At 50.8% G+C, this 23306-nt stretch overlaps 9 protein-coding genes across 9 annotated transcripts in view; 3 read left to right on the forward strand and 6 right to left on the reverse strand.

Moving 5' to 3' along the window:
* Positions 1–2150: 2150 nt before the first annotated feature.
* Triagg1_3234 (uncharacterized protein) lies at positions 2151–2955 on the reverse strand (the record flags this gene model as incomplete). Its single annotated transcript, XM_062897504.1, has 2 exons — positions 2151–2604; positions 2735–2955. 2 exons carry the CDS (start codon positions 2953–2955, stop codon positions 2151–2153), a joined length of 675 nt encoding a protein of 224 aa, XP_062757758.1.
* Positions 2956–6009: 3054 nt separating this feature from the next.
* On the reverse strand, positions 6010–7281 carry Triagg1_3235 (uncharacterized protein; the record flags this gene model as incomplete). Its single annotated transcript, XM_062897505.1, has 1 exon — positions 6010–7281. The coding sequence occupies one exon, from the start codon at positions 7279–7281 to the stop codon at positions 6010–6012; it is 1272 nt and encodes a 423-aa protein (XP_062757759.1).
* Positions 7282–8052: 771 nt separating this feature from the next.
* Positions 8053–11337, forward strand: Triagg1_3236 (uncharacterized protein; the record flags this gene model as incomplete). Its single annotated transcript, XM_062897506.1, has 1 exon — positions 8053–11337. One exon carries the CDS (start codon positions 8053–8055, stop codon positions 11335–11337), a length of 3285 nt encoding a protein of 1094 aa, XP_062757760.1.
* A 167-nt stretch (positions 11338–11504) lies between these two features.
* On the reverse strand, positions 11505–13997 carry Triagg1_3237 (uncharacterized protein; the record flags this gene model as incomplete). Its single annotated transcript, XM_062897507.1, has 5 exons — positions 11505–11864; positions 11952–12243; positions 12321–12744; positions 12840–13845; positions 13929–13997. 5 exons carry the CDS (start codon positions 13995–13997, stop codon positions 11505–11507), a joined length of 2151 nt encoding a protein of 716 aa, XP_062757761.1.
* An 862-nt stretch (positions 13998–14859) lies between these two features.
* On the forward strand, positions 14860–15212 carry Triagg1_3238 (uncharacterized protein; the record flags this gene model as incomplete). Its single annotated transcript, XM_062897508.1, has 3 exons — positions 14860–14980; positions 15047–15126; positions 15189–15212. 3 exons carry the CDS (start codon positions 14860–14862, stop codon positions 15210–15212), a joined length of 225 nt encoding a protein of 74 aa, XP_062757762.1.
* Positions 15213–15500: 288 nt separating this feature from the next.
* On the reverse strand, positions 15501–16034 carry Triagg1_3239 (uncharacterized protein; the record flags this gene model as incomplete). Its single annotated transcript, XM_062897510.1, has 1 exon — positions 15501–16034. The coding sequence occupies one exon, from the start codon at positions 16032–16034 to the stop codon at positions 15501–15503; it is 534 nt and encodes a 177-aa protein (XP_062757763.1).
* Positions 16035–16977: 943 nt separating this feature from the next.
* Triagg1_3240 (uncharacterized protein) lies at positions 16978–19352 on the forward strand (the record flags this gene model as incomplete). Its single annotated transcript, XM_062897511.1, has 2 exons — positions 16978–17643; positions 17712–19352. 2 exons carry the CDS (start codon positions 16978–16980, stop codon positions 19350–19352), a joined length of 2307 nt encoding a protein of 768 aa, XP_062757764.1.
* An 868-nt stretch (positions 19353–20220) lies between these two features.
* Triagg1_3241 (uncharacterized protein) lies at positions 20221–22016 on the reverse strand (the record flags this gene model as incomplete). The annotated part of the gene is made up of 3 exons (XM_062897512.1): positions 20221–21431; positions 21497–21868; positions 21932–22016. 3 exons carry the CDS (start codon positions 22014–22016, stop codon positions 20221–20223), a joined length of 1668 nt encoding a protein of 555 aa, XP_062757765.1.
* Positions 22017–23184: 1168 nt separating this feature from the next.
* Positions 23185–23306, reverse strand: part of Triagg1_3242 (uncharacterized protein) — a gene marked incomplete at both ends in the record, with an annotated part of 1734 nt that continues 1612 nt past the window's right edge. Inside the window, one exon of the mRNA XM_062897513.1 lies at positions 23185–23205. Within this exon, the coding sequence (XP_062757766.1) occupies positions 23185–23205 (21 nt within the window). The remainder of the gene's footprint in view (positions 23206–23306) is intronic.

A 23306-nucleotide genomic window follows, 5' to 3' on the forward strand; every position in this document is an offset into this window, starting at 1 on the left:
TTCAATTGGTTGGGCGGACTTACTTGAAAAATACAGGCAGACTTATATGAAAACGAAACGTGTGTGGAGTTTACAGCTAAAATCCTCGACTTTTCTCCAGCTAACAACTAATATGAAGGATTCTCTATTTCTAACGCTGCTTCTGTGCAGCGTTATCCTATACGAGAGACTTGAACTGTGGTGATTGGGTAGCGTATCCTGTGTTGTGTCGTTACATTAGTCGTCAGCACCGAGAAGGGTCAAGAAAACTCGACCATCGAAACAGCAGTATTGCCCTGATTTACCCTATAATCCGCGATACACTTTTGAGCATACAACCTATAGGCGCAGGTCGAGAAAAAAGTGCAACTCTCTCATATCCCGACGCCTCAAACAACAACTACGTTCAAGCCAACCAATTATGTTAGCACTGTCCGATTGGGTGTAGATAGAGATGGTAAGGCGAACTTTAACATCACGATCCAGTTAGTCATCAAACGGTTTCTCTTGAGTGACCTGAGAACACACGATTCATCCCTTCAAATGCCGCCTTCAAATGGACAGCATGGTTCTCATTTTGTATGGCCGTGCTCATTCTACCCAGCTGTACAAGCAACGTATGTTCAAATGAGCTCAGACGTTGCTAGCTTGAAAAGGAGCGAGTGCGCCCCGAGATCTTGGCTGGATATCTTGCATTCAAAAGTCGACATTTCATCTTGGTACAAAAGGCAGTGTATTGTATAACCTAGGTTGCAGGCTGGTACCTTCTCTTCTATTTGGCATGAATGTATGCAAAATGGCTAGAGTATCTAAATGAGTGCTTTGGTAATATGGGAAGTACGGCAATGCGATGCATCATGCAAAGACAGACCGACGGCTATGAGTTGTAATGCTCAAGATTCTGATTAGGCCCAAGGACTATACCTTTATACTTACATTGCTGTGTTTTGGTGTTTCGAACTACTACTTGTCGCACCTGTATACATCATCCCCTACTACATCATCTCGATACTCGGTTTCGTTTCTACCTATCCATAGTCCGATTGACGTGTTGACGCATGCAGAAAGAGAGAAAAGGGAAAACAGTGCTTTTGCTAAAATGTTTCCATGCAATACTGCAAGGAGACGAAGAGTTGACAAGATCAAACAAATGACCCGGACTGAGCAGCCAGGCGTATGCTCCCAACATTGCAAAGCCTTAGAAATCGCCGCCTTGGAGAGCAGTGCAAGCTGGTTGGTTTGACAGAGCAAAGGCCCATGATCTCGCTGTTCTTGCTTACCAAAGAAGCCGTTGGTAAGCAATTTGTGAATGCCATCATCGGCTCGATCACTGCTGTTACAGTGGGCTTAGGTATGTGCGGTACGATAGCTAGATATGCATGGTTGAGCCCTCTCTTTGGTCAAACCGGGTAGCAGACATTTAGGGGGTTTTAGAAGAATAGTTTCCATCAAAAACAGCAAAAATGAACATTGCAGCTGGCAATATATCTGGTCATTATTTGATCATCATTCAGCTTCAAGACATGCCGTTGTAATCCCGTGCCTCTTACTGCCAATAGCTACCTTACAAATCCAACAAAGGCTTCTTCTTCAGTTGTTCAAGTTTTGTGCAATCTGTAACTCTCCCATATACTTGAACAAATCATTATCCATCTATCCGTGAAGAGCCCATGTATAGTCACAACCTAACTTACATAATAGGGCCCGAAACTCCCGACTGTTCGCAACGGATGGTGACACGCCGCCCTGGGATAGTTGCGTTAAAAATATTACATTTTATCAGCAGCGGGTGAATAACACGTCTTGGCGATATGAAGATAATATATTATATAATGATCCAACAATGAGATCGGCGAAAGGCCAGATGCGACACCTTCCGAATAGAACATCCAAGTCACCTTGCATTGAACAGTAGTCACACAAGATGTCCCGCCGCTGACCCAATTCCCGATCCGAATTAACTCCAGTCCGTATGTCCCTTGAGCGCCCCGGCACGATTCTATCATTCCAGAGAAAAATCTTTGTTGATAATCCGGTACTCAAAATCCCTCTCTCATGACAAATGGGTATCTGAAAGCATATGCTGTTTCTGTCCGACTGAAAGAAAACCTCTTTCATAGAAAAAAAAGAAAAAGAAAGGGAAAGAGAAAAAAAGAGTCAACGACGCCAAGTTACATCTTGAGAAGCGCCTCGTTCTCAATAATCCTATCCTTCCAACCTTCGCAGGCTACCTTGACCATAGTTTTGCCAACTTGAGTGGTCGTGATGGCGCCGTAGAGGTTGCCGACAAGCTTTTTGGAGAAGGGTGCGCTGGGTTCGATGAAGCCGGAAGGTCGCAAGATCCACGTCTCGAATTTGTCGGCGTTTGCATCAGCAAGGTCGCATAAGCCTTTCTCAACTTCTCCCTTGATGCGACGAGAATCTCCCATGAACAGAAGGGGCCTCTTCTGGTTCCATTCCGAGTATTTGCCGCTGCAAAAGACGAATCGGAATTTCTTGCCCGGGGGGACTTTGTCGGCCAGGTATTTCAGCATCGCGTTGGCCGCCGCTAGTGTGAACTCTACGCTCACTTTGCGACACAATTCTTTGTCGTTGTTGAACTGGTTGATTCTCCCTCCAATAGCCCTAAGGATTTGGTATTAGTAAAAGGGGTGATCAAGTAATGAGGTAAACGCCCCAGCACACAGGATCAAGCTGAAGCGTTATATGCGATGTTGATAGTTGCAGGTGTCATTTTCCATGTTCGGAAACTCACCATAAGCACACTTCGGCGCCCTCCAGTCTGCGCATCATATCCTCAGAATATTGTGAAAAATCCTGATGCATGACGACTTCGGCCTTGGGGTGGCTTTCGACATCTATCGAAACCGCTTTCCTCGTAAAGATGACAACCTTGGTGATGCGCTCGTCGGCAAAGCAGTGGTTGACGACTTCCTTGCCGGCGTTGCCAGTCGCCCCAAAAACAAGAACTTTCATGGCGATGTAAGTAAACTATTCCTGGTTTCACTTGCGACTTGAATCGGTATGGGGGTGCACTTTGTTGGACTGCTTGGCCTCGGCTTGTCGTTGTTGGCGGGCAAAAGGAGAGGTGGCGATGGTTTCGGTACAACCCGAGTCCTGCGACACTTTGATCTAAATGTCCAACTAGTCCGTACGGCAGCGGGCCCAGCTCATTTATATCGGATGAGCAGCATGATTTCCGAGCCACAGAGAGGAAGGGTGAGAATGGATGGCAGGCTAATCGGGGCTCGCTTGGCTTTTAGTCTAGTCGTTGACAGCAGATCATCTTGTACTTGACAGTCCACCAACTAGCACCGTGAAATTACTATTTCTTGCTCAGGAAGCTTTCTGAGCAAGGGTCCTAGTGTTGGGCCGAGCCGTGTAGCCGGCTGCAGCAATGCCGGGGTGGGTCGGGTCGACACAAATTGTATTGGTGCATGACATGAGTTTAGGGCTGCTAGGAGTTGGAATTCCGCATCTTGTCCCTATCGTTATTGCTGTACCTTGCTGTACCCGTGCTTGTAGTATTTGTCAAGACGCCCCAGGAGGGTATAGTGTCAGCCAAGACAGCAAATAGGCGCGAAGCGTCGTGATGACCATGGCGGCATCGGCCTCGTGGCGCGTCTTTGCGTCGGAGCTTGGATCATCAAATCCGACGCTGTCGAGAAATGAGATGCTAATCGCACTCCGCACAGAGCATTTTTCTCCATGATGGATCTGCTCTGCTTCGAGGCTCGTGACTAGCATTGTTAAACACCGGCTCCGGTTGTTAGTGGCTCGTTAGTTGGCGGTCATGATTCAGTCGGTTCAGTCTTCCAAGGCGATTACGGCCTTCGGTTCCGTCATCCGGCGTGAGGTGAGGTGAGGCAGCTACTGGAACACATGCGGAGTTGGCCTGGCGCCAACTGTAATCCATGCCACCTAGCCCAAAGAATGCAGCCACTCTGGCCTAGGAGTGTGTGTCACGGCCAAGACCCTGGCGTGTGTTGCCGTTTCTGTCGCTCTCCTTTCTTGGGGGATCACTCCCTGTGCTCCATCTTGCTCAACCCACGGCTCGAGCGTATCTCGATCTGCTCCGTGCAAGGATACGAGATGCTTGTGTAACTGCTCATCTCGACTTGCAATCTGCCTCCGACTGCGAGGAGAGGGAGAGGGAGAGGGAGTGAGGAGACGAGAGCTGAGTAGAACCCGGCCGATGTGGTACCGATGCACCGAGTAGATGATAGTGCAGTAATAATACGAAGCAGTGGAGATTAGACAGCCCGTTCTCCGTCCTCCGTGCTGCGTACCGTACACGGCACTCGAGTCGGTTGGTCTTGCGCCTGTGCCATACGAGTACTTTACAGCAGTAGGTACTGTGCGATTTCTCACAGCCCTGGCAGTTTTGGGGGGAGGGTAGGCCGGCGAGATGAGCCTATCAGACGATGCTGTGATGCCGCATTTCCGTTGGAGTCTGCCTCGATGCGGCCCTCAGCGGTGCACATGCACATACACGCTCCGTTGACGGCACTGGAAAAGCCAGATGATGGAGATGACGCGGATCTGCGGCTGTCGGCGGTGGCAACGATTCCGCCGCGGGTTTCTCAGTGTTCACATGAGTTGTTCAAATATGATACAGTATGACAAAGATACAAGAGAGTGAGAGTGGGAGTGGGAAAAGACTCATGCAAAGGAGATGAAGCGGCAAAAGTCCTGAACCCTGGATCGAGCAGGTGTGATCGCTGGGTCGTTCCTGAGCTCTGAATCCGGGGTCTTGGCAGCGAACGCAGGAGCCAACGGGATCCGCGGATTCAGCAGTAGAGGCTTGGCCTCCCGCCTTGGCGTCTTGGCTTGGTCTCGATTCCTTGGCAATTTCATGCCGGAGATTTTGCAAAAAAAATCAAAACACCACAAGAGCATCGCGAGATTGGCATCACACTTTTCTTAGATAACGGGTAGCTGTACCGGTAGTTGACCATTTACCTACCGCTTGTCCATGTCCATGTCTCAGCATCACGGCTAATCAGTCCATCTTCTGCTGGGTGCTTTGGCGTTTAGCCGGTCCCGTATTCCCCGTATCTGCCACCACGGCCCAGGGGAAGAAGAAAAGAGGACGTTGATGTTCAGAAGAGCCTCATGTTTCCGCTCCCCTTTTCTTTTCTCTCCCCTTCTCTTCACGTCTCTTTTCTCAGAGTCGGAAAAATTACCAGACTAATACTAGCAATAGCACTACTGTCTGCCCTAAATCTATGTGACAAGTCATTAATTGGGAGCGGCGGATTAGCGTCCAATGTAACACACCATCAACGTCGCTGCATCTGACGGTGCCATTCTGGAGAATTTTTGATGCCTGCCATGCTGGACCACGGAATTCGGCCGAACATATGATCAAACAGTTGCGGGCATGTTATGGGCCAATTCCGAACGAGAATAGATAACAAATGCTGCTTATGTACGGAGTACCGCAAGTTGATTTACACACACATGTCAGTATTACTATCGTCTTCTTTCCCCTATTGATGACTAGCTACTAGGCATGGAGTTTGTTTCGACGCTTCACGATTCCCCCAGCCAGGATTCAGCACTAAACCTATTTCTCCTCTATGCTTTGCCAAGCCGGCATCCAAGTTGCCATTTCCCAACAACACCATTGAGAGCTTTGGAAGGGTATCGCGATTTCGACTAGATTAGAGAACGCCTCGCTCTCAAATAGCAATGTTTTGCTACTCTATCATTTCTGGTCATGTCGCAAGAGACGGACCAGATTCCGATTGAGGTGACCCACTGATATGGTGTTTGTATGCAGATCCCCTTGACACGGTCTCATCAGTGCTTGAGCTTCCCTGGTCCTAAATCCTCAGGCGCTTATGGCAGATTACAGGCATCGTTGCCTGGGCTACAAATGTAGTTAGCCACGTAGCCCTTCAGATGGACCAACAGCAATCTGCGTATGCTCTGTGTAAAGAGTGCTGAGCCCCAAAGTTGTAATGTGACTCGGTGGTAAAAATGGGCGATGCAGACAGATCAGCCTGCATTTCTCCGCCGTAACGATCAAGTCACCAAAGAAATCTCATCGCTCCGAACCCTTTCTCCCAATAACGTAACAAACATCCAGGCCGCTCTGGAGAGGTCATCAGTTACATCACCGGATTTTACAATCTTGATCCGAGACTGCGCGAGGACAAAGCCTCCGCATGAGATCTGAGTGATGTGAACACCCGGATGGAATAGGTTCAGTGCCATGTGGTGGTCTAAATGGTTCGCCAAAGCTTCCATCAAGGGGTACGAATTTCCTTCTTGATTCTTGAGCCACCCCCACCCGTCGTCCATGTGCGGACCGGCGAGCCTGCGCCGTTCTCGGTCGTCATGTTCCCATGATGGCGTATTCGCAGATGTTTTAGAACTTGCCCTCCTAGATTTCAGCAATGTCTTCCCAGCTCGTAGGAAGCGACGCAGATCCGATGCCGAGATGCATATTTCCATGCTCCGTAGTCCAGGGCTAGCTGCCTCTTCATCTTCATCTTCATCGTTGCCGAGATCCCCGCTTAAAGGAAGTACAGCCGCTCGGCCTTTGTCTGTTACCGGCGCATTAAATGCCAGAGTCAACACAAGGTCAGACTCTGCTCGGGGTAGTCCAGTTTCTTGAATCCAGCCTTCCAGTACGCCAACCAAGGTTCGAGTGCCCAAGTTTAATTTAGTAACACGGCAGTCGAACGTTGTTGACAGCCATTCTCCAATGACTGCCTTGAGAGGCTGTGGCATCCGAAGGAGCAACAGAGGCAGGCGAAGAAACTGGCTGCTGTCAGCCTCGCCAATCTCAGGCTGGTCTATGTCCATGCTCCACATTGAGGCAGCTGAAGTGGTGGGAGCCTTTTGCTTTTGCGAGAATCCAGGCAGCAACAGTGCGACATAGGCAGCATTCTCATGCCGCAGCTCGATCCAGAGCCCCTTGGCCTGTTCATCTGACAGCTCGCCCCAGCTCTCGGAGCTTTTGTCGCCCAGGATATCCGTTGCCTGGAACCAACGAAAAGTCACGGCCTTGAGCGGCCCAACCTGGCCCGTTGGCGTGTCCGTGGCCTCGAGCCCAATCTGAATACCGCGAACCACATCGCCGACGAGCGTGTCACGGAGTCGGTGAGCAAGTCGGTCAAGGCGAGTTTGGTCCAGCTTCTGAACACCGATAAAGAGCGGAGACACGCGGTGAGTTGAAAAAGTCGTGTTGAAGAACTGCGGGACTTGAATCTGAACAGAGTCGCTGTCCTGGTTCCGCTCAGATGCGGTTTGTTGTTGAGCCGAAGCGACTTGAGCCCTTTGGCGCGCCATGTCTGGAAGCGCGTTTGTATCGACAGAATGGTTCAGAACTAGGCGGATGCTGTTCTTAGGGGTGTTTTGTCATCATTCAACGCGTTGCTTGGCCGTTCATGTGAGAAAAGACGGTTCAATGTGAAGTGAGCAAAGGGCAGCTCACTTCATTCACGGTCAAAGTTGAATCAAGACTTTGTGAGAAATGATGACTAATCACATGCACCTCTCATCGACATTAAGATTGAGATTGAGCCCTCGCTCTTCAACTTGGATTCTTCATTATTCGAGAATTATATCTTTCTCAATCTCATCTTAATACTAAATAATGCTTTTATTTTGATCAAGTCACTCTTTTAATTCTCCCCGAAACTGCGCATCTTTCCGGCGAATCGTCATCTCGACTCTAGGACTGCATAATCATTGCCGTATGTCTCACTGTTCGGGATGAATGCTCCCATCCAGAAAAGAAAGTGAATGCAAAGGTGATGTAAATATGTAACAACTTGGTCTCCCAACTATACTGCTTGATTCACTTTGGCCTCCAAAATTGTTCGTTGCTGGTTGACGACCACTTACCTAGGTGTGTACACGAACAACTCCGAGACGGACATTAACCGCAATGATTCTGCGTTTCGTTCACCATCCCAGCATGTCTGCTTCTTTGTTAGAATACAAGTATATATATCTGTCTCCTTACCACTCTACCATGATGCTATTCGCAAACCAAATCGCAGCTTGTCACCAAATGCCAATTCTCATCACCTTACAAATCGTCCGACAAACTTCAGCATGGCCCCCGAACCTCCACCAAACGATTACGAGGCTGAGGCCCACGACATTTACCTAGGAAAAAACCGCCGGCTTGCCGACCCAGTCTTCTTCCCAGCTTCTAAGCGTTCGAATCATGAAATGAGGGTAATTGAAGAGACGCTTGTCCGTGAAATGGAATTGGAGCCCGATGGACCTCGAGAATTCACGAAAAATGTCATGGTCCTATGGGGCTGGGGCATATGTACACGATGGCCCCCAGGCGGCCCAGTTCCCCGACTTGAAGACTTTGGAAAGGCCATGGATGCAATGGCCGCTGACGTACACGGCCATTGGAAAGAAATCCAGTCCTTGGTCAGAAATCATGAGGATGCCATCCGCGACTGGATCCTCCGCTTCTCTCCCGGCATTGAGAAACAAGAGTCTCGGGACAAGAACATGTTGTATGCTGGCATACAACAAAGTTGGGAACGCACTGTCAAGACATTCAACGACTGTGCCGACGACATCAAGATCTTCATGAAGTCTGATTCCATCGAATCCGATTTTGAGATTGACGTCCCCAACTATCCCGAGTATGAGAAAACTCGAAGGCTCCCTTTTTCGTTCATGTGCGAAAACTTCTTGATGGGGCACACACACGCTCCACCAGAGGGCCGAGATCACTATGTTGCCCTTTACTCCCACCCCTACAACTTTTTCAACGACCAATCAGATGGAGAGGAACTTGAACCGTGCGAATGTGAGTGTCTGGGCTGTCAATGCAATGATGAGGCGTCACGCGAGTTCTACAAAGGACAACGAATCTTGTTCTTGGCCCCTCACATAGCCTCGTGCGATTTGCAAGATCCCAATTGCCTACTTTCCTTCATCCACTATCGTGGTCGGCAACATCCGTCTGTGTTTGTTAAAATGGACAATGATATGACTTTCATTGGTAGACGGACTTATCATCTGACCGGCCCCTTGATCCCGAACCGCATGGTCAGCTTCGACATCTCAAAGGGGTATCGTCCAAAATTGTGGAAAGGGTGGGCTAGTCGCCCGAACCCTGAGATTTCGGGCGGGAGCAAGGAAGAATATGATCATCTTTGGCATCAAGGCCAGTTGTTTGGAGCATCAGAAGCCTGGATCATGCTCCAGAGCCAGCGAGCCACTTATCACTACCTCAGACACCTCCTCGGGTTTATCTGCCGCGAGATAAAGCTCCAAGTATCCCCCAAGGCGAACCCCAAGCCGCCAGGAGAACTAGAGCGCATATTTCGCAGTTCAAGGGCCTCGATGGATGTCATCGCCCAGAGGGCTTTGGCCAACTGGTTCGCTTTTACTAAGCAGCAGGCTTTCCTCCCTCCACCAATACAAATCTCCCCAAGATATATGCAAGATCTCCAATTCAAGATGGAAGTCGCCGAGAAACATATACAGGAGCTCTTCAGCGACCCAGGGTATTTCTTTGACTGTATCAATACACTCAAAGGGCATCATTGGGCAAATATCGAAATGCAAAAGGACGAGACAATGATCAACAACCGTGGCCTTGCTTCCATATACGTGGAGAAATACGTCGAGGAGGATTATCGGCATATTCTCTATTTTGATCTCATTAGGGGCGTGCTGAGGCGATCAATTTTCGAATTCTACATGTGGCACGCTGCTTACACTCGCCTTCAGGAATTTCAAACCACGATGAGAAAGACGTTCAAAGACTACGGCAAAGAAGAGGAGTCTGATACAGACGGAACCAAGATGCTCCAGCAGCCTCCAATGTTTCTTTCTGACAAGGCGAGACGTGCTCACGCCGCATTGGCAGAAAAATACCTGTCTCTGGTCGTTTTGCTACGATATGATGCCGTCTTTTTCATCAACGAGTTCCGCAAGAAAGGTATTCATGCTGGTGATCATACAGTGTTTGAAGTGGCTTACGTCGACCAACCTCAGGAGGAAACTCAAAGCCGCCAAAACACCATACAAAAGAAGCACTATGGAGCTCCGGACCTGAAATGCCGCCCGAAATTCAGGAACAAATCGCTTCGCGTTGACGAATATTCAGCAGATGAGATTCTTCGAATGTTCTTCTTCAACAGCATGGACAACTTCATCTCCGATGCTTTGAACTGCACAAACTGCGGCATCACGGAGGCGGCAGGCTATCTCCAAGCAATGTCTCGAGCCCACGATCCGGACAGCACAAAGCTCATCTTCACAGACTTGATGGACGACACCATCGATAATCTCAATCTGCTATCCTCGCTTGCTGACCACCTGGAGTGTTTGTGGCCCGCCATGGACAAAGTCGGGGGCGCAGCCGTGGACGAGACCGTCCGCCGAAGGTATTTCGACTTGGGCAGCAAGGATATTTCCATCAACTTTCTGAATTTTGACGACTTTGACTTTGAAAAGAAGATCCCCACGAAGCGCCTAAACAGACTGTTTCTCTTCTTCGATGAACTGCAGGGCTTCAAGGATGAATCAATTTCGATGGGACATGCCAGAGGTGATCTGAAGAGGTTTGGGGCCTCGCTGCTCTGTAAGTTTATATGCCCCCTCAACAGCGAAGGGCGTGGCTCCAAGGCCAACCAAGAAGCAATTTCTAGACTTGAAAAGGCAATGGGAGTATCTGGATCCGATTACGTCTTCAACGTAAAAGAAACGCCCTTCAACCTGGACGAAATCAAAGCAGCCAAGGGAGCAAAGGTCCATTTGGAAAGTCAGCCGTCAAGCCATCGCAACGTCGCAGCTCGTGAGAAGGATAAAGCTAGAGAGCGCCAGCAGGAAAGAGAAGCCTTCAAAGACGCGGTATGGGTGGAAAGGGATGGCATGGCGGAGGTGTACAAGTACAATCCGCGATGGATGCAGTCACTCCATTCTGCTCTCGAACAGTTGCAGCTCCCGCCCATCCCCGGTCTAGTCGATGCTCTATCCAGCCTTTCCCTCCAGTCAGCCCCCAAGGCTCCAGACGGCCAGCCCAAAGGCGTTATGAAGAAACGCGAGTGGGCCACGCTTGAAGCCGTCTACAACGTTCATGGCAGCGCCAATGCAGCTGTTTCCTACGCTCAACTCAAGTTGGCGATGGGGGCGATGGGATATAAAGAGGATCCCAGCGGGGGGAGTCACATGAGGTTCGTCAGACAGGACGGTAGGTGGCCGCATGATGTGCTGCCAAAAGGTGAGAATGTTATCGTTGCGCGAACACACGGAGGAGAGCGAGCTGCGGCGGCCAAGGGGAAGGCGATGGATTGGGGAAAGAGGTTTGTTGAGAGAGGGTTGACATTTGACTTTATTCAGCAGTGGTACGTGAAGGGATGAAGGAGATTGTTTGATTTACTATGCTATTAGTTATTCGCTTTGTTATTTCGGAAGGTTTGTATCTGATTTGGGTAATATTTACCGTGGGTAATCTAGATAGATGTAGGTATGTTCATCTCAACATGTTCATACACAAGCAACAACTCAACGTTGGCAACAATCAACTCTTAGTTCTCCATCACTTGGTTCGTCATCACATCGTGTTTCATCCAATCAAACGTATCGAAAAGCTCAAGACTAAGGTCAAGCTGCATGTCCTCCATCGCTTCCGGCCGCCAACTCATGTTCTCGTTCGCCGCGTTAAGAACGTGATCCAGCACACGCCTCATCACAGTGCTGGCCGTCGCGCACAAATCGCTATTCGGCCTAGACGGGTCAATCCACTCGAGAAAGCCAATGAGGAGGCTGAGATGCTGGATGATGTTGGATCGCGTTATCGAGGGGTTCTTCGGATGACTTCCCTTGAAGGTTGGGTTGAGGAGCTCCATGCAGAGGATACCACCGCTAGGAGTTGCAAAGGCCATGACCTAGAAATGCCACACAACTGCGTGTAAGTAAAATGTGTCCTTCTTAGAAATAAGCGTTGTGGAAAAGGGGGAACTTGTTTGTCTCACCAGCCACTCAAAGTCATTCCTAAAAGGGGCAAAGCGGTCCTTGTGAGTCCAAAACAACAGCGTCAACGAGACAAGCTGAAAGGCAATGAGCAATATTCCACCTTCGTCTACCTCTCCATGCTTCGATAGCATCCTCTCGATAAGGAAAAGGTTCTGCAGCTGCTCAAGCTGCAGCAATATCCGCGCAAAGATCATATTCACGTTGGAATCGGGATCAGCAAAATCAGCGGGATTGTAGGCTAAAGACGCCGGGAATTCCTTCACAGCCTCAACGTGCCGGTCCTTGAGATCCCTGCAAAACATGAGAATAGATCAGCGGGGTTCGACGGGATACAGAAGCGCGAGTACCGAGGGGGAGCGTATCCTTACCGAAGAAGAGCGCCGGCAACTTTCTGTCTAACTTTGCCTATCCCAATCTCAACCAACTCATCTTGTATAAGCGCTATGATGTATCTCGCTCGAGTGAAGGTAGCAGAATACATCTTCCCGCTTGTATTCCAGCCGTTCTCATCCAGTGACTTGACAGCCTCCCTGAGGGCCTCTCCCCCCTTGAGCAGATCTTCGTCCCGCAGGTCCAGGGGAAGGGGTGTAAACGCATAACGATGAGAGAGTCTGGGTGGCCGACCCGTGAACAAGACTGCGTGCTTTTCACCGACAAACATCTGCGCGAAAAGGCGCCGTCGAGACTCAGAGGCCAATGACGGCTCGTACGATGGAGAATTCGACTCGGCATGCATCCCAAGGAATGTCGCCAAAGCCACCGACTCTGCTCCGCTCCTCCATGTGGAATAGCCTGCTCTGTCAGCAATGTTACAGTTGCCTGCTTGCACCGTATATCGGAGGTTTGGAGTCATAAATCACAATAGTAGCATAAAGGAGTCCACTTACTAGCATCTCCCGCGTGGATGGATTCCAGCGTGCTTCGCCGCTGTGCCAGCTGGGCTAACAGGCTGTTCGCCGACGCAAATCTCCTGCTCAAGTCCATGCAAAGCCCGAGGCAGACGCGAGATATCTCTAACCATTCTTCTTTTGCTAAATTGCTTTCAGACCCATCCCGAGATCCGCTGATATACGAAAAGGATAGTTCGCCGTAGCCAAAGATGAGTCCGAGCGACTCCCATCTCAAGTTGGGTCCCGTGAATTGACCGATCCATTTCTCAGGATCTGGTTCGCCCTCTAGGAATGGCTTGGTGCTATTGTCGCTCAGGAAAAGTGCAATATCTTCTAGTTGTGAATCCACGCGGCAATTTCCGAGATATGAACCGAACCTCTCGTGTACATCCGAGAGCACACGTTGTGCCGTTACTCTGAGCCAACCATCTCGGAAAAATGGAGAGTCCTTGATAATTTGAAATTGGCCAGTGTTTGGAGATGGGATGCCCCTAAGCACAACAAGGCACATCTCCTTTGTCGGCGAGCAGAGGTACCTTGGAATTTGATCGGGGTTCTGTCTTAACCTGGTGTTTGTTGGCTGGGGCAACCAGGCGTGAAACCCCTGAAGCATGGAAAGACTATTCTCGGTCTCCTCAAAGACTGACGAATAGCTAGTGAAGCCCAAGTACCCCGAAGCCTGGTCCAGAGGCGTAGATGCCCTATCCGACGGAAGATGGCCCCCTGGCGTCGTCGTCACCGAAGGAGCGAAGTCATGGTTGATTGATTGGTGACGGGGTCCAGTAGGATCAACTGGTGACTCAATGGAATAGACGCGATGATGAGTTTCCAGGGGTGATGACGACGCATTTGCGCTGCTACCGTGAATATCAATGTGAGCTTGGCGCCGGAACTCTGCACGGCGAAGAGCTCGGTCGTCCTCGGCGGACCCAAGCCGATGGCCCGGCACCGGACCGGCCGTCCTCGGAGCCCCATGCTGGTTCACGGGGGCGCGTGATGTTGCCTGATTTGACAGCGGTCGCTTCCTAGGCACTGAAGAGGTATAGACGCACTCTCTTTCCTGTCCTCGATCAATGCATCGCTTACAGACAGGTTGTCGGTGGTCACAAGCCACTTTCCGAGATCTGCAGTTATCACAAGCCACAGGCCGCCCATTGGGTCTGCGGAGTGACATCGGAGGCAAAGCTGACAACGCGGCCATGCAGCCTGGGGGTATATATGTCGACGTAGGGGTATTCAATGCACAACATCCGTTTTCGGGACGTTTTCGGGACGTTTTCGGGAGAAATTGTGTTGAAAAAGGCACCAAAGATGCAAGTATGAAGGTGATTCAAGAAGTCGGATTTCCTAGTCGGCTTCGGGTTCGGTCTCGGCTGGAAGAAATCAGTCAGCTCGGAAACACTAGTCTCTAGTTTGAGTACACGCCATAACAAGGGCGTGGTGAGTGGATCAAATAGCCACGCCAAACCAATCGGGGAGACAATGGCCCTTTGATGACCTCCGGTCGACTTATACGACATATCGGGGGGCTATGATTATTCGAGTAAGATATCAAATATGCTTTGTGATGGACGGTGGATGAGTCAGGAGTCGGAATGGTCGAGCCGAGCTTGCGTGGCTTGAGGGAATCCACACGTGTGAGAATGCCTGGGATCCGGGGCTCATTAAGGTTTCTTAGACGAGCTGACGTGAATTACTTGTGGATGTAGATAAGAATATATATAGACGTAGGCCTTCCTCTTCCGCGGATCCCAATCTCATCAGCAAAACAGCATAAGCTTACAATTTAGGCATTAAACAAGCTTTAACGATTATTCAAAGTCTCACTCAGCCCTACTGAAACTCCTCTTGGACCTGTTAGATCGTTTCCACATCGACAACATAAATATACATCCATCATTCTCCTTTGAATAAATCGACGTTTCAACTGCCACAACAACTCGGGGAACTTCAAAAATCACCTTCAACAATCAAGAGATTCTATCGACCTTACGACTATCACACACATTCAAACAACATGCCTCTCGGATTCTCGACAAAGAAATCTACCCCCATCGCTTCCAAGCTTGAAGCAATGTCGTCCGAAGTGACCTTGGTCGGCCAGTCAAATACAATGTCCGAAAAAGAAGCTGCAGCTGGTACAGACCCCAGTTTCCATGCCTAGATAATCCAAGGCAACACGACTTACACCAGTGTTTCTATAGGTGCCTCCAAAAAAGAAAAGAAAATGACATGGAAGGAAGCCCAGGAAGCTTGCAGGAAGGAGCAGAGCTGGACAATTCTGGTAAGTAGGCTGCTTATTTATCGATGCTACTACATTGTGCAGGATTCTAACACGTTATACAGGCGCAACACTATGCCATGCGTTGAATATAGCGCATGCGAAGCAGACTCACTGAAATACGATTCTTTTTTTCATCCTTTTACAAATTTTGAATTACGACTTACGGCAGTTGCGCCTTTGATTTGATTTGGAGATGGACGCGATTGCCCTACACAGTTCTGCTATATAATATGGAGGATGGCTACACTTGTGTGGAAAACCTTCGACCGAAATAGCTAGAGTATATACCCTTGAGAGATTTAGAAAAGTTTTTTTTTTGGTTTTGGTTTATCTTTTCATAATCAATTAATGATCGCAATCCACTATTGTTTCCTTCATTCCAGCATGTAGTACCAAAAGAACGCTGTCTCCTCCTTATTCTTCGTAATCCCTTTGTATAAATACTCATCGTAGCCTCCAAACTTGAATCCGTATTGCCTATAGAAATAGCATGCGGCAACGTTGTTTGATTGAGATTCTAGCCGAATACCAGCAGCTCCCAGCTGGCGAGCCCACTCGACCACTTTGTCCATCAACTTTCTACCATAACCGTGTCCTCGAATGCTCACATCCAGCACGATCCAGCGAACCTCGACCATGTTGTTCCAAGATTTTGCTGCATGGATGTATCCGTATACTCTTCCATCCTCTACTACGGCGAAGAGAACCCCATCAGGCTCTTTGATATTCTCAAACTCAGACTCGTCAAATCCGAAATCTTTTTTCACAACGGCAATCGAAATAGTGGTAATCTCTGCACTCAGGGCAAGGGCTTCGTAGGGTTTGACCACTTCGGCAGATATCTCAAAGGAGAAGTCTCTGCCCGAAACGTCGTCCTTTGTAAGTCTAGTGGCTCGTCGTATTTCCATAGCGTGAGCACAACGCGACTTGTTTGATTAAGCTTAAAATTCGAACGGTTTTCCTCAGTAAATATGCAGTACCAGGTTACATTCATCAATGAGCTACGTGGACCAACAGCTGTGTATGTAGAGTCGCTCGTGCATGGGGTAGCTTGGTTGGCTAGCCGCAAATGGGCATATAATGAACGACTTTCTGCGCCAACGGTGAGTGACTCAGACCGAGCTGGATATAGTTTCTTAAATTGGAAGTCCGATCCCACATTCGTTTTATTCATCATAGATGACCGGCGTTGAAAACAAGAAAGAAGGGAAGAAAGAAGCTTCATATAGCGAATGTATTGATGGTATCCGAGAGTCCAGATTGCGGTTCGGAATGAGGCTCGGATACAACCCAAGTCAAGCCGAGAGAATGAATACCCCCAGTCGCGGCGCATATTATGGAGAATCCGAGACTTCATTAGGCTAAAAAGAAACCGATCTCGTTTATTCTCGTTTACTCTCGTTTACTCTCTATTTTTTTTAGAGATCGGCAGGGCGAACCTCTTATTACATGCACTGCTCGTACTCGGCGCAAGCCTCGTCTAAGTGTGAATGCAGAGGGTTCTGAGTACTCACTCATGGGCCACTAAACCAGGCCACTAATGAGACCATTGAAAATGGTTTACACAAAAATGTTTGATTGACGTTCTTTATTTCATCTTCATCTCACTTTTCTCTTCATTTATGAGCCTCAAGTTAGTAGTTCTTGAAATCATCATGCTGAGAGATCACAGACAGAGGCGGGGCCCTTCCGCAGAGTGGGGCGCGCCAACAGCAAAATTCCGCGCCTTGACGGAGCTATCTTATCGCCAACAGAAAAAAAAAACTTACACTATTGCTGCGAGTGTCTGTGATATCGCTGAGAAAGCGCATTTCCATTCGTCCAACACCACAGCCACACATTACCGATCCAATGGCTCCTTCACTCCCCTCGCGGAAGCGGAAAGAAGTTTCCGAAGTTGTCGAGTCCGACGACGAATTCGACGGCGCTGAGCTCGAGGGCATCTTGTCGCAGAGCGAGGACGACGACGACGACGACGTTGAGGATTCGCAATCAGAGGGCGAAGAGCCCGAACTCGACGAGGACGAGGACGAAGACGAGGACGAGGATGAGGTAGATGATGTGCGAAGCGGCGACGAAGAGGGCGAGGCAATCAATGGCGAGTCCAATTCCAAGAGCAAGACGGACGTCGACGGCGAGGCAGACGATGAACCAAACTACCGAGTCGTCAAGGACGCCAATGGAGGCGTGCGCTACGAGTACGCAGAGATCGATCCAGTCTACGACAGTGACGACTCGGATGGCCAGGGCCCGGTCAACACCATTGGCAACATCCCGCTCTCCTTCTACGACTCCTACCCGCACATTGGATACGACATCAACGGCAAGAAAATCATGCGGCCCGCCACCGGCGAGGCTCTCGATGCCCTGCTGGACAGCATTGAGCTTCCCAAGGGCTGGACCGGCTTGACCGATCCCGAGACGGGCAAGCCGCTGAACCTCAGCCAGGAGGAGCTGGAGCTCCTGAAGAAGCTGCAGATGAACGAAGTCCCCAGCGACGACTACGATCCTTACCCAGTATGTCTTTTCTCATATCCATCTCTAGGGTCCGCATGAAGTGGCAGCTAACGCAACTCACAACGCAGGACATGATCCCCTACTTCACCAGTATCGAGGAGAAGATGCCCCTCAGCGCCGCCCCAGAACCCAAGCGACGATTCGTCCCCTCAAAACACGAAGCCAAGAGGATAGCCAAGCTGGTGCGTGCCATCAAGGAGGGCAAGATCCTGCCCTACAGGCCGCCCGAGCCCGAGACGGAGCAGGAGGACAAGTACTACGACATCTGGGCCAACGAGGAGCCCCAGGAACACCATGTGATGCACATCCCCGCGCCCAAGCTCGCGCCTCCGGGCTACGACCTCAGCTACAACCCTCCGCCCGAGTACCTGCCCACCGCGGAGGAGAAGGACAACTGGGAGAAGCTCGACCCCGAGGAGCGGGAGAAGGAATACCTGCCCAGCAAGTTTGACGCCCTGCGCAAGGTGCCCGCGTACGGCGAGTTCGTCAAGGAGCGCTTCGAGCGCTGCCTCGACCTCTACCTCGCGCCCCGGGTCCGCAAGAACAGGCTCAACATCGACCCCAGCTCGCTGCTGCCCAAGCTGCCTCGCCCCGAGGAGCTGCGGCCGTTCCCGACCGTGTGCCAGACCATCTTCAAGGGCCACACCAGCCGCGTGCGCACCGTCGCCTTCAGCCCGGACGGCGAGTGGATCGCCTCGGGCAGCGACGACGGCACCGTCCGCGTCTGGGCGCTCAACGGCCACCAGGAATGGAGCGCCCAGCTCAGCTCGGCCGCCGAGCCGGAGCCCGTCAACATGGTGCGATGGCGGCCCAGCAAGGACACCTTCATCCTGGCCGCCGCCGCGGGCGAGGACCTCTTCTTCATCGCCCCGCCCATCGTCAGCGATGCCACCGAGCAGGCCAGCCGCGACGTCCTCGACGCCGGCTTTGGCTACGCGACCAACGGCTCCTCTGCCGCCGCCGCCGCCGCAACCACCGCCGACGGCGTCAAAAAGGAACCTCCCGCCAAGTGGTCCCGTCCCAGCGCGTCCCTCGTGGCCAAGGGCGTCCTCCTCAAGTTGGCCGTCCGCTCCGCCATCAAGACCATCAACTGGCACCGCCGCGGCGACTTCGTCTGCACCGTCTCCCCCACCGGCCAGCGCAGCTCCGTCGTCATCCACACGCTCTCCAAGCACCTCAGCCAGGTGCCCTTCCGCAAGCTGCCCGGCCTCGCCCAGACGGCCCAGTTCCACCCGTCGCGCCCCTACTTCTTCGTCGCCACCCAGCGCATGATCCGCTGCTACGACCTGCAGCGCCAGGAGCTCGTCAAGGTCATCCAGCCCGGCGCCCGCTGGATCTCCTCCATGGACATCCACCCGGGCGGCGACAACCTCATCGTCGGCTCCTACGACCGCCGCCTGCTCTGGCACGACCTCGACCTGTCCAACCGCCCCTACAAGACCATGCGCTTCCACCCCGAGGCCATCCGCGCCGTCAAGTTCCACCGCGGCCTGCCCCTCTTCGCCGACGCCAGCGACGACGGCTCTCTGCAAATCTTCCACGGCAAAGTCGTCGGCGACCTCATGGAGAACGCCACCATTGTCCCCGTCAAGATGCTCAGGGGCCACAAGGTCGACAAGAAGCTGGGCGTCATGGACGTCGACTGGCATCCAAAGCACCCCTGGATCGTCAGTGCCGGTGCCGATATGACGTGCAGACTATGGGCGTAAAGGAGGGGAAAGTGAAAGGGAATAATGGAGAATATCATCATTGTTTGTTATATAGTTTGGGTTGCAACGCGGTAATAAAAGTGCATAGATTTGCCATCATTTCTGAAAAAGGGGCTCATGTTTATCATGCTCGTTTATACTTGAATATAGTTACGGTGTAAAGTAAGAGCCAAACCATTGGACAAGTAATACGGCATGCTATACCACTTCATTTTATTATTACCATTATTCTCCAAGCCAGACGCGCCAGGTAGTCAGCAGAGAGACATTGACCATTCCTTCATCGTCACGCTCAGGACAAGAAGCAATCTTGCGGCAGATTCAAAACACATACGACCATAGGTAGAGAAGAATTCGGGGTCTCGTCTGCTCCCCCACAGACAAGTCTAACCGGCAGATTAGTAGTTGAGTGGGTGACCATCAGCGAACACCGGCTGTTGTATGTATTTTCTCCTTTTTGTTTGTTTTAACAAATAGTTATAAATCTTAGATACGGGAAACGCGGTGTTGGTTAGTCACCTCACTTTCATCAGGGCAGCCCATGTAAAAAATGTTGATCCTTTTTCATCTTAGAATCGAGTTGTCAATTGTCACTTGAGCAAACCCCCTTAAGCATCAAAAGAATGTAAACGATTCGTATTACCATAACATCAAAACTCAATTCCATTCATCATTGGCGGTCCTCAACCGCCTTTTGTTCCAATCCGATCCTCCCCCTAATTCATGTGAAAAAAAAATGATGAAAAAAAAGAGCAAGTTCCGTGCTATCTCTCTACATCGTACAGTTGACGAACCACTTCCTCTCTCGTCATCCCACCTTTCCTGGCCTCCCTCTCCAGCAAATGGAAACGTGCGTTCCTAAAGCGCTTTACAGCTCCTTTCGCAGCTTCTCGCCCTTCTTCTTAGCTTCAGCCTCCGCCTTGGCAGCCTCCTCTCTAGCGACTTCGCTACCAATGTGCAGCTGATCGGCGACCCATCTCCATGTGTCCCTGGCTGTTTCTCCGAGCTTAGCAAAGACAGTGCCTCCGGGAGAAGAGGATCCATATCTAAAGTAGGTAGATTGCTTGCGTGCCTCTGCTCGAAGCTCGTCAATCTTGGATCCCTGGGGAACAGGGACTCCGTAGCTGTCGAGATAGGATTTCAGCTCGCTCTCCGACCACGTGTCGAAGGCGTTGTGCTTAGCGGCAGCCGTCACAGAGGCCAGGTAGCTAGTGGCAGAGGCGTATTGGGCACCGCCAGCAGTTGAGGCAGATGAATAGGCAGATTGGGCAGCGCTAACAAGGTCCTCGCGAGTGGCGTCCTTCTTCTTGGCCGCGGCCTTTGCGGCGGCATTGCCGTTATTGATGAGGTAACTCTTCAGGTTGTCATAGCTGTAGTCATCAAAGTTCCACGCCTGCCAGCCAGTGGAGGCTTTGTGAGCGTGCTTTCGAACAAGAGCTCGGAGCTCATCAGACTTGCTGGCCTGGGGAACAGGGATACCGCGGGCATCAAGATAAGACTTGAGCCGGCTATCCGACCATTTGTTAACAGCTGAGTTGAAAGCATCCTGGGCGGCGAGCGAAGCGCTGTCGGTGGCCCTGGCATACTGATTCTGGGCGTTAGAGGTAGCAGCACCAAAGGCAGCCTTGGCGCTGGCACCAACAGTATCACCGAGAATATCAGCGCGGTGCTTTCGAACGAGTGCTCGAAGCTCATTGAGTTTGGTGCCTTGGGGAACGGGAATTCCATTCTTGTCGCAAAATTCCTTGAGCTGAGACTCACCCCAGGCCTCAATAATTGTGTCAGTGAGATATGTGTAGGTAGCCTGGATCTTGGCGGCAGCGCTATCAGCCTCGTTCTGGGCCCTCAGATAGGCAAGGCGAGAGTTGCGGCGAACCGAAGCAATCAGCTTGTCTCGGTTAGTCGGCTGAGGGGCAGGGAAACCGTGGGTGTCAAGCCACTCCTTCAGATCAGACGTGGACCAGGTAGAGTACAGCCAGTCGCCAGGATAGGCAGCAGTTTCACCGGTCTTTTGTGCAAGAGTTGAATACCCCTCGCGGGCCTTCTGAAGCAGAGTATCACGAGTACGCGGTTGAGGCACTACAAGTCGAAGGCAAGGTTAGCACATATCCATACTATCTCGGTGGTTATTGGTGATTGCATACCTGGAATGCCATTCTTGTCACAGAAAGACTTGAGCTGAGAATCGGTCCAGGTATCAAGAATCCAATCCTTGACACTGGCCCATGCTGAGTTGGCAGAGTCTTCGGTTTCATACCAGTTGGCCTTGACCTGGGAGATCAGGCTGTCCTTGTTCTTCTGAGCATCCTTGGCCGCATCACTGCCTTTGGCTTGCAGATATGCGCTTAGCTGAGAGGTATCCCAGCTGTTGTACGGCTCCACAACATAGTCGTTCCAGTTCTTGGAAACGAGACCCTCCAGATCCTTGCGGTCAGCCGGAGTCGGGTAGGGAATGTTCTGGTCGGAGAGCCATCGCTCAAGCTCCGTCTCGTGCCACTTGTTGTAGACTGCGTCACCTATTGTCAGCTCAGAGTCAGACGCAGATCCATCAACGCGATTAGGTCGTAAACAAAACTTACCAGTCTTGGAGCCGGGGAACCAGTTGCTGGCTGCAGCGCCCGACACGGCAAGCCCCACGATTAGGACGTCTCGAAGGCGCCACATGATGCAAAACAGTGAAACTTTAGGTGTCCACAATGTGTGATGAGTTTATTCGCAGCTCAACCGCACACGCGTTCTGTAGGCGTTGATATTCCGAGGGTTGGGAGGGTTATAGGTGTTGATCGTGTGTTGTCTCGAAGGGAAGAAGGAAGAGAGAAGAAAAGCAGAGAATGAATCGAGTTGGAAGAACAATGACGTTAATAAGAGGGTGAATGGTGGAATCTCAAGGTTCTGCCAGCTGTAAGAGCAAAAGATGAGGTAATGCCAGACACTTCCATCACGTCACTTCCATGACACCAAAGCTCCACGAAGGCACATTCACAAGCTTTTGGCAACCGCACGTACCGTCACCACGCGTGTACATGCCAATTGCGCTCCTTGTGGCTGCACAAACGTGTACTCAGCAGCACTCGATACATGCTGGACTCGCACTAAGCTTTCCCTGAATTGTCTGCTTGCAAGATCGAGGTTGAGATCGAGATAATCCGGGCCAGTTAGCGTCCAGGAGCTTGACTTTGATCGCGATCACAATGACGTAGTGATTGCTTGATGCGCAGTGTGGGGAAACAAAGACGGAAGCGACAAGGAGAAAACGGTCCGGGATCAGCTCCGCCAATGGTGTGTAACTGCTACCCTGGAACAAGGATGGGTTGGATGGGGATTCACAAACAGGTTGGAAGTGGTTGGTTTAAGGTTAAAAAGGATATTAATTGTTGGCTTTTTATGTAAGGGGACATGTCCAAATGATCATGTTGTGTTGTACATGAGATTGCACTTGTCTCAACACCATGAAACACTGTCGTGGTTTACAAAGCGGCCCCGTACCGGCGTCTCATTACAAAGGGTTTACTCTAAATCAGTGCTGAGCACATACGGAGTACTGCATTTAACACATGGAATCCGGCGTGAATGGTACTCGTCAATTGGTTTGGCAATACTCTATTCGCTTTGCTAAAGAGGCACCCGTCTCGAATCTACGGAGAACGGCACGCCTCTGCTAGGAATATCGTCACATGCTTCCTCCCAGGCTTTGACTTTTTGTCCCTCTATGCCAATTACCACGCCCTTGTCAGACGCCAGCCGCCCCAGAGCATCCTTGTGTGCAAGCACAGCACAGCACCACACATGCTTTACCATCCCATGATCCTCTGCCGCAAGTATGAAAAGTAGATTATGCGTAAAAGTTGACAGTCTGAAGCCACAAACATTAGTGAATTGCAACAATGAAATACCAACAGGAACTCTTGTCTTGTGACGGGGGGGGGGGGGGGGGGGGGGGGGAAAAAAAAAAAA

Source organism: Trichoderma aggressivum, assembly GCF_033847375.1.
Source record: "Trichoderma aggressivum f. europaeum strain CBS 100526 chromosome Unknown scaffold_009, whole genome shotgun sequence".
NCBI classification, from domain to species: Eukaryota; Fungi; Ascomycota; class Sordariomycetes; order Hypocreales; family Hypocreaceae; genus Trichoderma; species Trichoderma aggressivum.